The sequence below is a fragment of the Agaricus bisporus genome (genome assembly GCF_000300575.1).
Source record: "Agaricus bisporus var. bisporus H97 unplaced genomic scaffold AGABI2scaffold_6, whole genome shotgun sequence".
Classification (NCBI taxonomy): Eukaryota; Fungi; Basidiomycota; class Agaricomycetes; order Agaricales; family Agaricaceae; genus Agaricus; species Agaricus bisporus.
This window is the reverse complement of record NW_006267369.1, coordinates 737,572-750,442: the sequence shown is the minus strand read 5'-3', so window position 1 is coordinate 750,442 and position 12,871 is coordinate 737,572. Positions and strand designations below refer to the sequence as shown.

At 47.0% G+C, this 12,871-nt stretch overlaps 7 protein-coding genes across 7 annotated transcripts; 2 read left to right on the top strand and 5 right to left on the bottom strand.

The window, feature by feature from the left end:
* Window positions 1-197: 197 nt before the first annotated feature.
* On the top strand, window positions 198-617 carry AGABI2DRAFT_185875 (hypothetical protein). Its single transcript, XM_006461707.1, has one exon. The coding sequence runs from the start codon at window positions 290-292 to the stop codon at window positions 443-445; it is 156 nt and encodes a 51-aa protein (XP_006461770.1). The 5' UTR covers window positions 198-289; the 3' UTR covers window positions 446-617.
* Window positions 618-1,030: 413 nt separating this feature from the next.
* AGABI2DRAFT_136687 (hypothetical protein) lies at window positions 1,031-1,700 on the top strand (the record flags this gene model as incomplete). Its single annotated transcript, XM_006461706.1, has 3 exons — window positions 1,031-1,033; window positions 1,081-1,147; window positions 1,201-1,700. 3 exons carry the CDS (start codon window positions 1,031-1,033, stop codon window positions 1,698-1,700), a joined length of 570 nt encoding a protein of 189 aa, XP_006461769.1.
* A 201-nt stretch (window positions 1,701-1,901) lies between these two features.
* On the bottom strand, window positions 1,902-2,958 carry AGABI2DRAFT_143559 (hypothetical protein; the record flags this gene model as incomplete). Its single annotated transcript, XM_006461705.1, has 4 exons — window positions 1,902-2,228; window positions 2,276-2,386; window positions 2,449-2,802; window positions 2,872-2,958. 4 exons carry the CDS (start codon window positions 2,956-2,958, stop codon window positions 1,902-1,904), a joined length of 879 nt encoding a protein of 292 aa, XP_006461768.1.
* Window positions 2,959-3,442: 484 nt separating this feature from the next.
* Window positions 3,443-8,494, bottom strand: AGABI2DRAFT_178793 (hypothetical protein; the record flags this gene model as incomplete). The annotated part of the gene is made up of 6 exons (XM_006461704.1): window positions 3,443-7,544; window positions 7,726-7,912; window positions 7,965-8,110; window positions 8,160-8,320; window positions 8,371-8,413; window positions 8,463-8,494. Coding segments are annotated over 6 exons (4,630 nt in total), but the record flags the coding sequence as incomplete, so codon positions are not given.
* A 50-nt stretch (window positions 8,495-8,544) lies between these two features.
* On the bottom strand, window positions 8,545-9,823 carry AGABI2DRAFT_136682 (hypothetical protein; the record flags this gene model as incomplete). Its single annotated transcript, XM_006461703.1, has 2 exons — window positions 8,693-9,823; window positions 8,545-8,645 (listed from the first exon to the last, which is right to left on the bottom strand). A coding segment is annotated over exon 1 (165 nt), but the record flags the coding sequence as incomplete, so codon positions are not given.
* Window positions 9,824-10,204: 381 nt separating this feature from the next.
* AGABI2DRAFT_178791 (hypothetical protein) lies at window positions 10,205-11,434 on the bottom strand. The gene is made up of 4 exons (XM_006461702.1): window positions 11,235-11,434; window positions 11,040-11,174; window positions 10,658-10,992; window positions 10,205-10,606 (listed from the first exon to the last, which is right to left on the bottom strand). The coding sequence occupies exons 2-4, from the start codon at window positions 11,143-11,145 to the stop codon at window positions 10,262-10,264; spliced, it is 786 nt and encodes a 261-aa protein (XP_006461765.1). The 5' UTR covers window positions 11,146-11,174; window positions 11,235-11,434; the 3' UTR covers window positions 10,205-10,261.
* A 956-nt stretch (window positions 11,435-12,390) lies between these two features.
* AGABI2DRAFT_193154 (hypothetical protein) lies at window positions 12,391-12,674 on the bottom strand. The gene has a single exon (XM_006461701.1). The coding sequence runs from the start codon at window positions 12,650-12,652 to the stop codon at window positions 12,455-12,457; it is 198 nt and encodes a 65-aa protein (XP_006461764.1). The 5' UTR covers window positions 12,653-12,674; the 3' UTR covers window positions 12,391-12,454.
* Window positions 12,675-12,871: the final 197 nt, after the last annotated feature.

Sequence of the window (12,871 nt, the reverse complement as noted above, 5' to 3'; positions counted from 1 at the left end):
GTGTAGCTGGAAGTAGTAGACTTGAAGTCAACGGCATGTGGAATGGTGATCTTTATATGTAGCCGTATGATTGAGCCTCGTTCGGATTTGTCAGAGGCGTGATCGCGCACTGTGCTCAGTTGACTGACCAGTAACACCTAGTAAGCATTCATCAAATCAGGGTCATTCAGCACTGGCTTACCATGCCGGAATCCCCGTGAAGGACCGTCGGATACACACTGACTATTGGTCCATCGGCAAGTAATATTTTGTCATATTAACCCTTCCCCATTGGACTGCGTAGGGTAAGATGCGGGTAAAGATTGAGACGTTTCCAGATCTGGAACAGGTGTTCAAGGAGCTGGACCATCCGTGGGCTATCTGTCGAACGGAATCGTGTGTGGGGCCAGGGAACGTAAGGCAGGAATCAATCTTTGTAAGGTTAGTGGATCACTCCGACAGGTAAAAAAAAAACCCCAACGCGTGGATGACTGATCTCTGACTTTCCTACGGCTTCTTCACGCACTCTCTGTAATACGGGGCGAATCCAACGAAAACCAGTATATAAGGGATTGATGAGATCTTGATCTGTTGTCTCAACGGAGAAATTTGGCGACCGAGTGTAACGACTCTGGCGCAAACAATAAGCACATTCAGTGTATTTTAAGGTGTCGATTTGACCGTGCAGCTCACCGCTGGTTGAAGGCACTTAGACCAGGGTTGGATAAATTCGCAACTCTTCACATCTGCAGACGAAGAGCTCATCCGCATCGGACACGATGCCCGTCACAGTGGTGAATCATTTGTTTAGGACAGACGCCCCGGAAAATCGAATGTCCAAGGACCAAGGCAAGCAAATGGCAAAAGCTCTTTCGGATGCAGGAGCACCGAACAGTGGACACACAACTCGGACGACAACTGCTTACGTTGTCACGTGGATATGCGGCGATGTCCGTGATGGAATGTGCAGGACAACGGATAAGGTTTCAGCCACCCATCGGCGCGTCCATCCAGGCCAGAGCAGCGACAGACCACCAGCAATACCGACAAAATGGTGAGCAGCAGCGTCCATCCCAGCTCATCCACAGCTTATTCTTCCAGGCCGACCCAAAATCAAAGCCGCCCACCAACCCCATGAAGGAGCCCCGCATCGACAAACTGGTCATCAGTACGTTGAAGAACACTTGTGCTGAATCGTAATTCTGATCTACATTCTACCAGATATCTCTGTTGGTGAATCTGGTGATCGTCTCACTCGTGCCTCCAAGGTGCTAGAACAGCTCACCGGTCAAACTCCTGTCACCTCAAAAGCCCGCTACACCGTCCGAACATTCGGTATTCGCCGTAACGAAAAGATCGCTTGTCATGTTACCATCCGTGGTCCCAAGGCCGAGGAGATTCTAGAGCGTGGGTTGAAGGTGAAGGAGTACGAGCTGCGACGCAAGAATTTTTCGGATACCGGAAACTTTGGTTTTGGTATCCAAGAACACATTGATCTGGGCGCTCGTTACGATCCCGGCATCGGTATTTTCGGCATGGACTTTTACATTGTCATGGGCAGACCAGGGGCCCGCGTTGCACGGAGGAGAGCGAAGAAGAACCGAATTGGCTTCACACATCGGATTAAGAAGGAGGATACCATGGCATGGTTCAAGCAACGCTTCGATGGTATCATCCTTGTATGTGGTCATCAAATCTTACTTTCGACCGTTGCTCACTGATTTTGTGCAGAAATAAACTCCCCAAAACCCCGCTTCCCCGACTTTCTCTTTTTTGCGTCCACCCATGCATCTTTATGGGACTGTACACTCTATGCACGTGTTACTTATGCACCATGAGCGCAATTCACTCCGTCTCTCAGGCCATACAGTCCGTTTGATGAATGCTGTGAGATATATTACAAAAATGGTATAATGAAAGGTTCAGAATCGTTGAGCGACGCGGATGGTCGACTTTGGTCCGATATGAACTGCAGCCTTTGGCCGTCCTTTCGCGTCGAGGTTTAAGGGAAAGTTCGAACTGGCCTTGGAGCCGCCAGGTGGCTGTTTTTTGGTTAGACGGTTCATCTTCTTGCTGTCTACGTCCCTCCTGGAACCGAAACCAGGTCGGGGCATGCCTTCAAATCCAAAGTTTCGAGTGACATTCCATCCCTCATCTGCTACAGCTATATTAGAAGACGAGAGGCCAGGTAAATGAGTATTGGTTCCGAAAGGTGCCGTGGTAGTAGGTTTATGTTCTTGATCGACATCCTGGCCGAGTTGAGACACTTTTTCTTCCGAAATTCAAAATCTCTTACCATCCGTGAATCCTGCTCTTCTTCTCTCACTTCTCTCACTTGTCGCAGCTTCTGACTCAACTCGATCACCTCTCTCTTTAGACCTCTGACTTTCTCCGACTTTCTTTCATCCTAATAAACAGGAAGCTACCATCAACAAACAAGGCTCGAAATGTGAAACCATTGTCGCTCACCGAGATCTTGAACCTTTTCAACGAATCTATGGCCTGTCTATGTTCCTCTTCTCTCATCACAAGACCTTTTTTCACCTCCATCAATTGCCGTTGAGATTCTTCAGTTTTGGTTTGTAAGAGTTCGGCAGATTCCAGCGCATCAAGGAATTTTTGTTCAAGTACACCGTTTGAACTATGAAGTTCGAAACATTGTTGTTGAAGTGATTCAACTTGACGTGATTTTGCTGTAAGATGCTCAGAGGAGTGACGCTGGTCATTTTCAAGTTCTTGTATCCTCGTTCTTCCTAGCTCTACCTCCTCAAAAAGGGGAACTATCCGCTTCGCAAAATCTTCAATAGCTTCAAGCAGTTTAGCCTATACGCACAAACGCAAAGGTTACTTGAGAAAAGGGACGAGAACCAATTATATAGTGATATAGCGCACCGCATTATCATTATCGATCTCTTCCGCCGCCTTGGTCAATTTATTATGAGCACGTTTGACGCTAACCGTTTTACACGTCTTATCCATGAGGTTAATCCCTTCTATGACTTGTCCGACATTGCTCGAATCGTAAATAACCGGTTGGAATCCAAGTTTACTTCTTTCCAGGTCTCTGTGGAATGTCCTTCGACATAGTGGACAACTGATTTTCCTTTTATTGGGTGGTGGTTGGAGATTGACGAGACAGGGTTTACAAAAACAATGTCCTACAACGTTTTATAATATGTTAGATATATATCTCGGGGGGAGTCCAGGACGCAAAAGGAACAGACTTGCCACAAGGATATACTTCGAAAATGTTGATGTCTTTTAATTCCAAGCAGATGGGGCACTCGCCACCAACAGAGAGCGATGAGGGGATAGAGGACATCTGAACAAGTGAAGCAGCGCTGCGCTATGTTCGACGCACGCTACACACATTGTTGGTTCTCGCGTTTGGCGTGCATCATTAACGCGTCGCGTGCCAAATACACCATCACGTGCAGAGATTAACACGAAACCGCAAATAACATTTCCTTTCTTCTAAGAAATAACAAATTACCCAATAAACGATTACCCACACCATACTCTAGCATTTTGGAAAAGCCTAAACCACGGTCCACTTCCCTTCCACATCTCCACAAACTCCGGAGGATACCAACTATTACTCTCCAAAGTCACCACCCTCTCAGGATGAGGCATCAGTGCCAACACTCGCCCACTAGGAGTCTGCACACCCGTAATACCCCCCACACTCCCATTCGGATTCAACGGATACACTTCCGTCGGCAACCCTTTCTCATCCACATACCTCAACGCAACCAAACCCTTATTTTCCAATACCTCTTTCTGCTGATCCATTTTTGAAAACGATGCACGACCTTCCCCATGCGCGACAGCAACAGGCAATTTAGATCCCGCCATATCCGATAAAAATGGTGATTTCTTCGTCACTTCATTATCCACAATCTCCACCATCGAAACCCGACCTTCAAACCTCTCACTTCGATTCGGTTTAAAATCCGGCCACGACTCTGTCCCAGGTATAATCTCACGAAGATGAGAAAGAAATTGACAACCATTACACACTCCAAGAGCGAACGTGTCTTCCCGATTGAAAAAGTCCACAAATTGGTTGCGAGCAATATCATTCAGCAACGCCGAGTGTGCAAATCCTTTCCCAGCACCTAGAACATCACCATACGAAAATCCACCGCAGGCAGCCAAACCACGGAATTCACTAAGAGAAACGGTGCCACCCAGGATATCAGACATGTGAACATCAACAGCATCAAAGCCAGCTTCGGTGAATGACCAAGCCATCTCAACTTGACTATTCACACCTTGTTCGCGAAGAATCGCAACTTTAGGACGGCGGAACAAATCTCTTGAGAGTTTGTAGCTGAACGTGAGATCGTAATACAAGCCGGTATGGTTTTCATTTTTGATGAGGTCAAACTCTTCTTTCGCAGCGGCGGCGTCATCACGGATCGTTTGCATACGGTAAGACGTCTCTGCCCAAGCTTGTTGCAAATCGGCACGATGAGCGTTGAAAATGATCTCTCCACCATGAATAATCGAAACCAGTTGATTTCCACCATTATTCACGCGTCCCAAAACGTGAATAAAAGTCGAGGGAAATCCAACACCCACAAAAATCCCCGACAACTTCTGAATCTCCGACTCCTTGACCTGAAAAACCGCTCCCAACTCTTCATTGAACAACAACGAGATCGGGTTCGGATGAGAATGGAGACTATCCAGCGAAATCTCAGCACCAATACGGCCTGCAAAGCACATTTCGACGATGGTCGTAAACAAACCACCGTCAGAGCGATCATGATATGCCAAAACCAATCCAGGCTCCTTGTCCTTCACCACCTGACAACCTTGGAAAAACGCTTTCACCACCGCGGGATCCTCGACATCCGGTGACACAGTCCCAATCTCTTTAAAAACCTGCGCCAATGCCGAACCTCCCATTCTCGTTTTTCCACCAGCCAAATCAAAGAAAACCAAAACCGAAGGTTCAGCCACATCCGTACGCAATTGGGGTGTCCATGTCCTTCTCACATCCTTCACAGGCCCAAAGGCAGTAATAATCAACGACAACGGAGCGCTAACCTCCTTCTGTTCTTCACCCTCCCTCCACTTCATCGACATCGACATAGAATCTTTACCCACAGGTATCCCAATACCCAAAGCAGGACACAACTCCATCCCAACCGCCTGAACAGCTTCATACAAAGCCGCACCCTCCCCCTCCTTCGACGCAGCACACATCCAATTAGCACTCAACTTGATACGCGAGATATCCGAAATAGACGCTGCAGCGATGTTGGTCAAAGATTCGGCTACAGCCATACGAGCCGATGCTGCCGCGTTGAGTAACGCGAGTGGTGTCCGTTCACCCATGGCCATGGCTTCTCCTGTGATAGTATCGAAACCATATGACGAACGAGTAACTGCAACGTCTGCGACTGGGACTTGCCAAGGACCAACCATTTGATCTCGAGTTACAAGACCTGTAATTGTACGATCTCCGATAGTGATGAGAAAAGACTTGGAACCGACTGAAGGTAATCGAAACACCCTTTGTACAGCTTCCTCCAATCGATCTCGAAGGGTCGATATCGTCGGGGAAAAGAATGCAGCAAGAGATGGATCAAAATCAGGTCTCTCAACCACTCTACGCATATCCCTCCTCGACATCCTCGGTGGTTTCCCAAACAACGTATTCATTTTCAGCCTGATCACATCCCCACCCAACAACCTATCCGTCACCACCAAATCTTCTTCCTCAGTCGCAACACCCACAACCGAAAACGGACATCGTTCCCTCTTCGCAATCCTCTCAAACTCTCCAATACCCTCCTCACTAATAGCCAAAACATACCTCTCCTGACTTTCATTACACCAAATTTCCATCGGAGACATAGCCATATCCGCCACCAACACATCCCGAATTTCAAAAATCGCTCCCAACCCCGAATCATGAACCAATTCAGGTAAAGCATTCGACAACCCCCCAGCACCAACATCATGAACACTCTGAATCGGATTTCCCTCATCAAGTCCAACACACGCATCAATAACTTGTTGACATCTTCTCTGCATCTCCGCATTCTCCCTCTGCACCGAAGCGAAATCCAATTCGGCCGAACTCGCACCCGAAACTTGACTCGAAGCCGCTCCTCCACCAAGTCCGATCAGCAAACCAGGTCCTCCAAGAACAACTATCTTCGCTCCAGCTTTGAAAGGCGATTTTTTTGCAAATTGAGGCCTGACATTTCCATATCCACCAGCAATCATAATAGGTTTATGATACCCCCAAACTTCACGTTTCACACCATCCCCATCAATCGGAACACTTTCCGAAAACGTACGAAAATACCCTGTCAAAGCCGGTCTCCCAAACTCATTATTAAATGCACTTGCACCAATAGGACCTTCCAACATGATATCCAAAGCCGAGGCGATATGAGAAGGTCGACCGAAATCGGTTTCCCAAGGTTGAATGAAACCTGGGATAAGGAGATTGGATACCGTGAATCCTGCGAGACCCGCTTTAGGTTTCGAACCACGTCCAACGGCACCTTCATCACGGATTTCTCCACCTGAACCCGTTGCCGCGCCAGGATAAGGTGAAACGGCCGTCGGGTGGTTATGCGTTTCGACTTTGATGACAATGGGCATATCTTCCTTTTCTGATTGATAGAGGTAATCGAGATTGGGGTTGGGACCACCTTTGGAACGTTTTCCGACGGAAAAGCGGGAGGCGGGATGACCTTCAAGAACGGCTGCGTTGTCGGAATAGGCGGAAATAGTACCCGTATTACTGATCCTTTCCGTGTTGCGAATCATTTGGAATAAAGAAGATTCAAGGGGTTTATTGTCAATGGTCCAGGAAGCATTAAAAATTTTATGACGGCAATGTTCAGAATTAACTTGAGCAAACATGAATAGTTCAGCGTCGGTTGGATTTCGTCCCATTGCTGATGAACCAGAGACGTAAGCATCGACGAGGTAGTCGATTTCGTCTGGTGCCAAAGCGAGACCGAGTTCCTTGTTTGCAGTTGCGAGTTTCAGTTTGGGGTCTGTGTGGATGGCGGATTGAAGATCGACGGTGACAAGGGGTCGAGGTTCATGATGAGCGAAGATAAGGTCTTCTTGGGGGAGAGATAGTTGTATAATTTGCGTCATACGATCATGAATGAGTGCGGAGAATTGGGAGAGATGGTCGGAAATGAAAGGTTGGGTGGATTCAATGAGGTAAGCGACACCACGTTCGAGGCGCTCAATGTGAGTGTTGAGGTTACACAAGTTGGCGATATCGGTAGCCTTGCTTGACCATGGGGATATGGATCCTGGCCTTGGAATGACGTATACAACGTTTTTCCCGATAGAGAGAGACTCGGATGTGGATGGCAGTTGAGTGTTATCACCGTATGCCAACAACTGGTCTAGGATCTTTCGGGGCGAGGACGCGGTGTCCACCAATTCGTCTTGCAGTGACGTGGTGCGACATTTGACAAGATGCAGCCAAACTGCATCGATGGATGTCACTATCGGACAAGTTTTTTGAATAGTGCGCAACAGGGCATCGCGTTTGGGTTTGGAGATGGACGAGGACCCTGGAAGGACGAGCATGTGCCTGCAAAAAAAAAACGGTGAGCGTGCGTCGTTGAACAAACAGTCGCCCTTACCTTTTTTTTTGTTTCTCGTATTTGGTGGCCAGAGAAAGGCGATAAGATAAAATACATTACAAGGGCATCATGTGACGTAATTATATACTACAGCGAGGGGTTCATCTACCTCCAGCAAAGAACCGGACGCCTTCTCCGTCTGCTATGCTGATGGTCTGTGCTCTCCCACTCTTGGACAAGATGGATATCGCCTTCTTGAGCAGAGACGCGGGTATACCAGAAAGGGGGGAGGCAATCTGAGGGTCTGTGATCTCGTAGAATGTCATGATAGTGTTCAGCTGGCCAGTATCGACCGCCTGAAATGAAATCAACATTTCCGTCTGGTGTGTTGAAGAGAAATGAACATACCCAGCGGTGAAGAGCATCTGCCCATTCTTCTGGAAGACGCCAGTACAGCAACACGGACCTGATTTGCTTGGTAGGTTCATATGCGGCGCAACCTCGTTGGACCATGGTGGCCAGGATCGCAGACAAATGGGCAGGTAAAAGTCGGCCTGGAGACAACTATGAGATTGATGAAAGGGAAGAAAAGGTCAGAGGTACGCTTGATTCGGGTATTCCGTACTATCTCGTCCCAGTCGCTTCCAGGCGTTTCTACATCTTCTAGTCGCAGCGTCCATAGTCTGCGGTACCTCGCGTACGACAAAATAAGCTTTATCCAGTGATCCGTGACCACGGCCTGGGAGACGGGGTTGGGTTGCTGGCTGGAAAAGGTTAGCGGTGGGGGCGGGGTGGGATGGGGGGGACGACGGACGTGAAGAAGGGCGGGGCAGAGTGGATGGAGGGCAGGAGAAAGCCTAGAAAGGAGTGAGCGCGCGCAGTGAGCACTATGAACTAAGAAAGTACCGGAAGGTGCTTTGTGCGTTGCAAGGGGCATCGTAGCTCTGAATATAAAAAGCACACACACACAGCCACGCTCCCCATGCCTGAGCTGCCTCTCGACATCGCCCGCCTCGTCTTCGAAAACGCCGTCGAGGACAGACCCATCCCCGTCCACCTCGCTCAGGTCTCTCGACAAGTCCAGCACTGGTACGCCATCCCTCCCTCTATCCTCTCCCATCTCAACTCCCTCACAGGGTAGAACCCCTCATCTACCGCAACCTCACCTTTCACGACGCCACTAGCTTCGCCGCCTTCTATCGCACCTTTCGCAACCGACGTTTCTCAAAGACCAAAACCACTGCTTTCTTTGCGAAACACGTCAAATCCCTCCACATATATGGCCATGCCACCCCCGAGATGGAACAGCTGATCGCCCTAGGCAGGGGTCTAAAGGGTTTGAAATCCGTTGCAGCGTGGTATATCTCGCATGCCTGCTATGTCGTCGGCTTTCTGGCCTACGATTGTACCACTTTTCCGACCTTGCGAGCTTTGGACTTGAACTTTAGCCTTGGCAAACTCAGGGTCGGTAGAGAAGAGTGGAGAGATGAACAAGAGAAAAGACGAAGAAAAGACAGTGAAGCCGATACACCTTTCAGATACACCGAACTTGAAGTTTTGGACGAAAACCAAGTCACCACTTCGACACATGTTGTTGGTCAAGATTCCAGAGACCCATTCCTCTTCAAGGATTTGCGGAGGTTTTCCACATCCGTCCAGGCTTTACGTGAACTTCGACTTGATTTCACACACCGCATATTCCGCGACCTCACCCACCTAGACATCTATTACTGGCGAGTCTATGACTGGTCAACCCTAGAAGCCTTAACCAACTTGACCCACATCGCCGTCAACTTTATGACTATCGGCATACGTAACCACAATTTCGCCGAAATGGAATCCTGTATAGGCGATACCCTTCACTATTGTCAAAATCTACCCCACCTCAAAGTCATCATTCTGGCTTGTGTCAATTGGTGGACTAATGATTTTGATTTATTGGATGATTCGTATTTGTCTCTTAATGTTTCTCCGGATGCTTGGTCTCAAGGGGGTCCCTTGATATCGACGATCGTTCATGAACGTTCTTTGCATTATTTTACGAGAATGTCTCTTGGGATGCATGATCCTCGTATCGTCCTTGGTGTCGTCAGCGAGGGTTTAGCACCAAGTCATCTCTTCAAAGACTATATGGTCGATCTCACCTGGCCCAAACAGTCATACGATTGGGATTTCGTTATACCTCAACAAAGACATCAAGAGAGTTGGCAAGTCGCTGAAGACATCATTGAAAGACGATGGAAGGAGAGAAATGAGAGGAGAATGATGATGGGTTTGCCTGTCATTGTGGATTGGCGTTCTGGTGGTGGTGACAATGATGATAATCAGGAGGAAGATGGGGATGGGGAATTTGGGTTTGGGGATCTGGTTCGACGACGATGGATTGAAGCGTCATAATTTTTTGAGTATCCTTTTAACTTATCTCTCTTTTTAACATACTACCGCCTTTATTTCAAGTCTTGGCTTGTTGGCCTTGCTTGTATACCCTCTTTTAAACCAGAATGTCACTTGTCAGGACAATACTACTTTAACACCCTTCTTCTAATATTTGAAACCTTGTGGATTCATTGTGTGTTACTGGGCCACGGGTATCGCATATCGATTTTTAAATGGAAACGGTGTTGTCACTCATGAGAAAGACGGTTGAGGACATTTTCAAATATAGATTGAAACAACCATACTAGTACACTTATTATTATGAAGAATTAGTTTGCCATCTCTTGAGAAATAAAGTCGAATAACATTAAAAGGTGTTTGCGATCATCTTCAACCACATCATCATCTGTAATGGCCTGTTGCATTTTATCCGTTTCCTCATGGTGAGCAATCACATTTCCTCGTAGGCGGACCACACTTTGATCATCACAGAGAAAGTCAATGCATTCCAGCGTAAGTGAATTGGAAAATCGGCTGTAGATCATGGCTGAACATTGATTGCCATTCTCCCGAACAAAAGCGTTCCATTTCTCCATGCCAAATTCGTGAGCAATTTTCTTGCAAGACTGATCCAGGAGGGCACGGAGGTGTAGATAAGCATGAAATTTGTGGTCCTGCATTTGTTACATAATTAGTTCTGAAATACGGAAGTAGGAGTAACTTACTTTCTGGTGTTCCTCCTTGAGCGAGACAATCGTTTTCTCCTGACGCTCGATAGCCTTGTCCAGGTACCCTATCCTTTTCTCCTGGCGCTTGATGGTCTTCTTTGCACCGTTCAGCTCCTTCCCCTGGCGCTCTATAGTCTCCTTTGCCCCTTTCAATTCATTCTTTGTCTCTTTCAACTCATTCTTTGTCTCTTTCAACTCGTTCTTTGTCTCTTTCAACTCATTCTTTGTCTCTTTCAACTCATTCTTTGTCCCGTCCAGCTCACAACGCATTTCCCACACCGTCGTGGTCATCGTGCCCATTTCTTGTTTGAACTCTTCGATAAGCGAGTAAACTAATAACAGATAAGTACAAAACGAGGGATGAAAATGAGACGCATACATTTAAAATTATCAGAACCAAGATCTTGGAGATGTTTATTAGCTTTGCCCTCAGAGGACTCAAAGACGAGCACCACAGGTGCACTAGGAAGTTGGCCATATGTCATGCTTGCTAGGTCCCTATTCGATTCCCCAACTGCCGTATTAACACTGAAATGAGCAAAACATCCAAGAAACTAGAAACTAGGGGGCTTACATTGATCGCAAGGACGATCGTCGATAGCGCATGCTAAAGTCACTTCCGAAAGCCCCGAAAATCTTGGCCTTCAATTTCGTATGCAACTCTCTCACGCCTTCCAAGACCGACTTTTGATCCGGGCCCGGTACCACTTCAGTCCAGTCTGAAAAAACGCCGATAAGCTCTTTCTGTGCGACGGGTGTGGCGTCTTGGTCCATTCCAGGAGATAATAAATCACATTTTTTTGGGGGGAATATATAAGTAAAAACCTCATGTTTGCCACGAGGATGATATTGCTTTGTTTTTGCCGAGGCACACCAGTCAAAACAAATCCTTTAGCGTTTTGCGAGAAGATAAAATGCTGTTAAAATCAGTTTATAAAAGTTCCGGGATATGATAACGAGGATCGGGAAAGTACAGATGAATTTTGATAGATGATTCGGATTATCGATGGCTAGTGTGGCGTTGACTTTCCGCACCCCGTTTTTGGTTTATCCCCGTCTCCCTTTTGTATTTTATTCTTTCCCACTATCGGGGCTATGGTTTCCCGGTGGAATGGTTCTGAAATCGCATACAACTTATAAGACCGAGTTACAAAAAGCAGCGGAAAATGCTGCAAAATAATACACATGGTACTACTAAAAGCATTTAATGCCAAAAATGACCCTTCTAGTACCCTTTTCAGCTTTTGCGCTCTTAATAGTCTCTTATCAGACTTGAAATTTATCTCTTTTTGACATACTACCGCCTTTACTGAAGCCTCAAGTCTTGAGTTGTCGACCTCGCTTATATGCCCTCTGATCTTTTCTTTTCAACCCGGGCCTGGCAAATGTCACCGTGCTGTCAGGACAGGTCAGAAACGCAACGACTCAGACGGACTACATGTCAGCTTAAAACGATACTTTAACACCCTTTTTCTAATATCTGAGCCCTTGTAGATCGTTAACGGTAATTAGTGCCACAGGTTATAGCACATCTATTTTTAAATTGAAACGGTGAAGTTGTCATTCACGAGGATACTGGCATAGACTTGTCGCGTTGTACCCAATTGCCTGTAACAAGTGCTAGTGATTACGCTGTGTCCAGCTCGCCATAATGCACGGACATAACCAGCCTCAATACCATGTGTAGCTTCGACTCCATCACATTTCCTATTGGATATCGATTTCGATTAGTAGGACATACACTGATTTTTATTCAGAGTGTCGAATAGCATTAAGAAGTCCTTGTGAGGATCTTCAACCACACCGTCGTCTACAATGGCCTATCTCGTTTTGAAGCGAGACAATCATGTTCCCCTGGTGCTCTATAGTCTTCTTTACATCGCTCATAGTCTCTTCCAGGGACCCTATCCTCTTCTCATGGTGCCGTAGAGTGTTCTTTGAAACATTCGTTTCCGTCTCCAGGACCTCTGTCCTCCTCTCCGAACGCTCCATAGTCTCCTTTGTCCCTTCCAGGCTCATTCTTCGTTTCTTTCACCCTCATCCTCGTTTCTCGCATACTCGTCCTTGTTTCTTCCAATTCCATCCTGGCCTCTTTCAATCTCATCCTCCTCACTCTCAGCCCATCAACCGGATCTTCTATCATCTCCTTCATTTCCAACAGCATCGCCTTTAATTCATCTCTGATCTCTTGAATAGTCGTGGCTAAAAAAA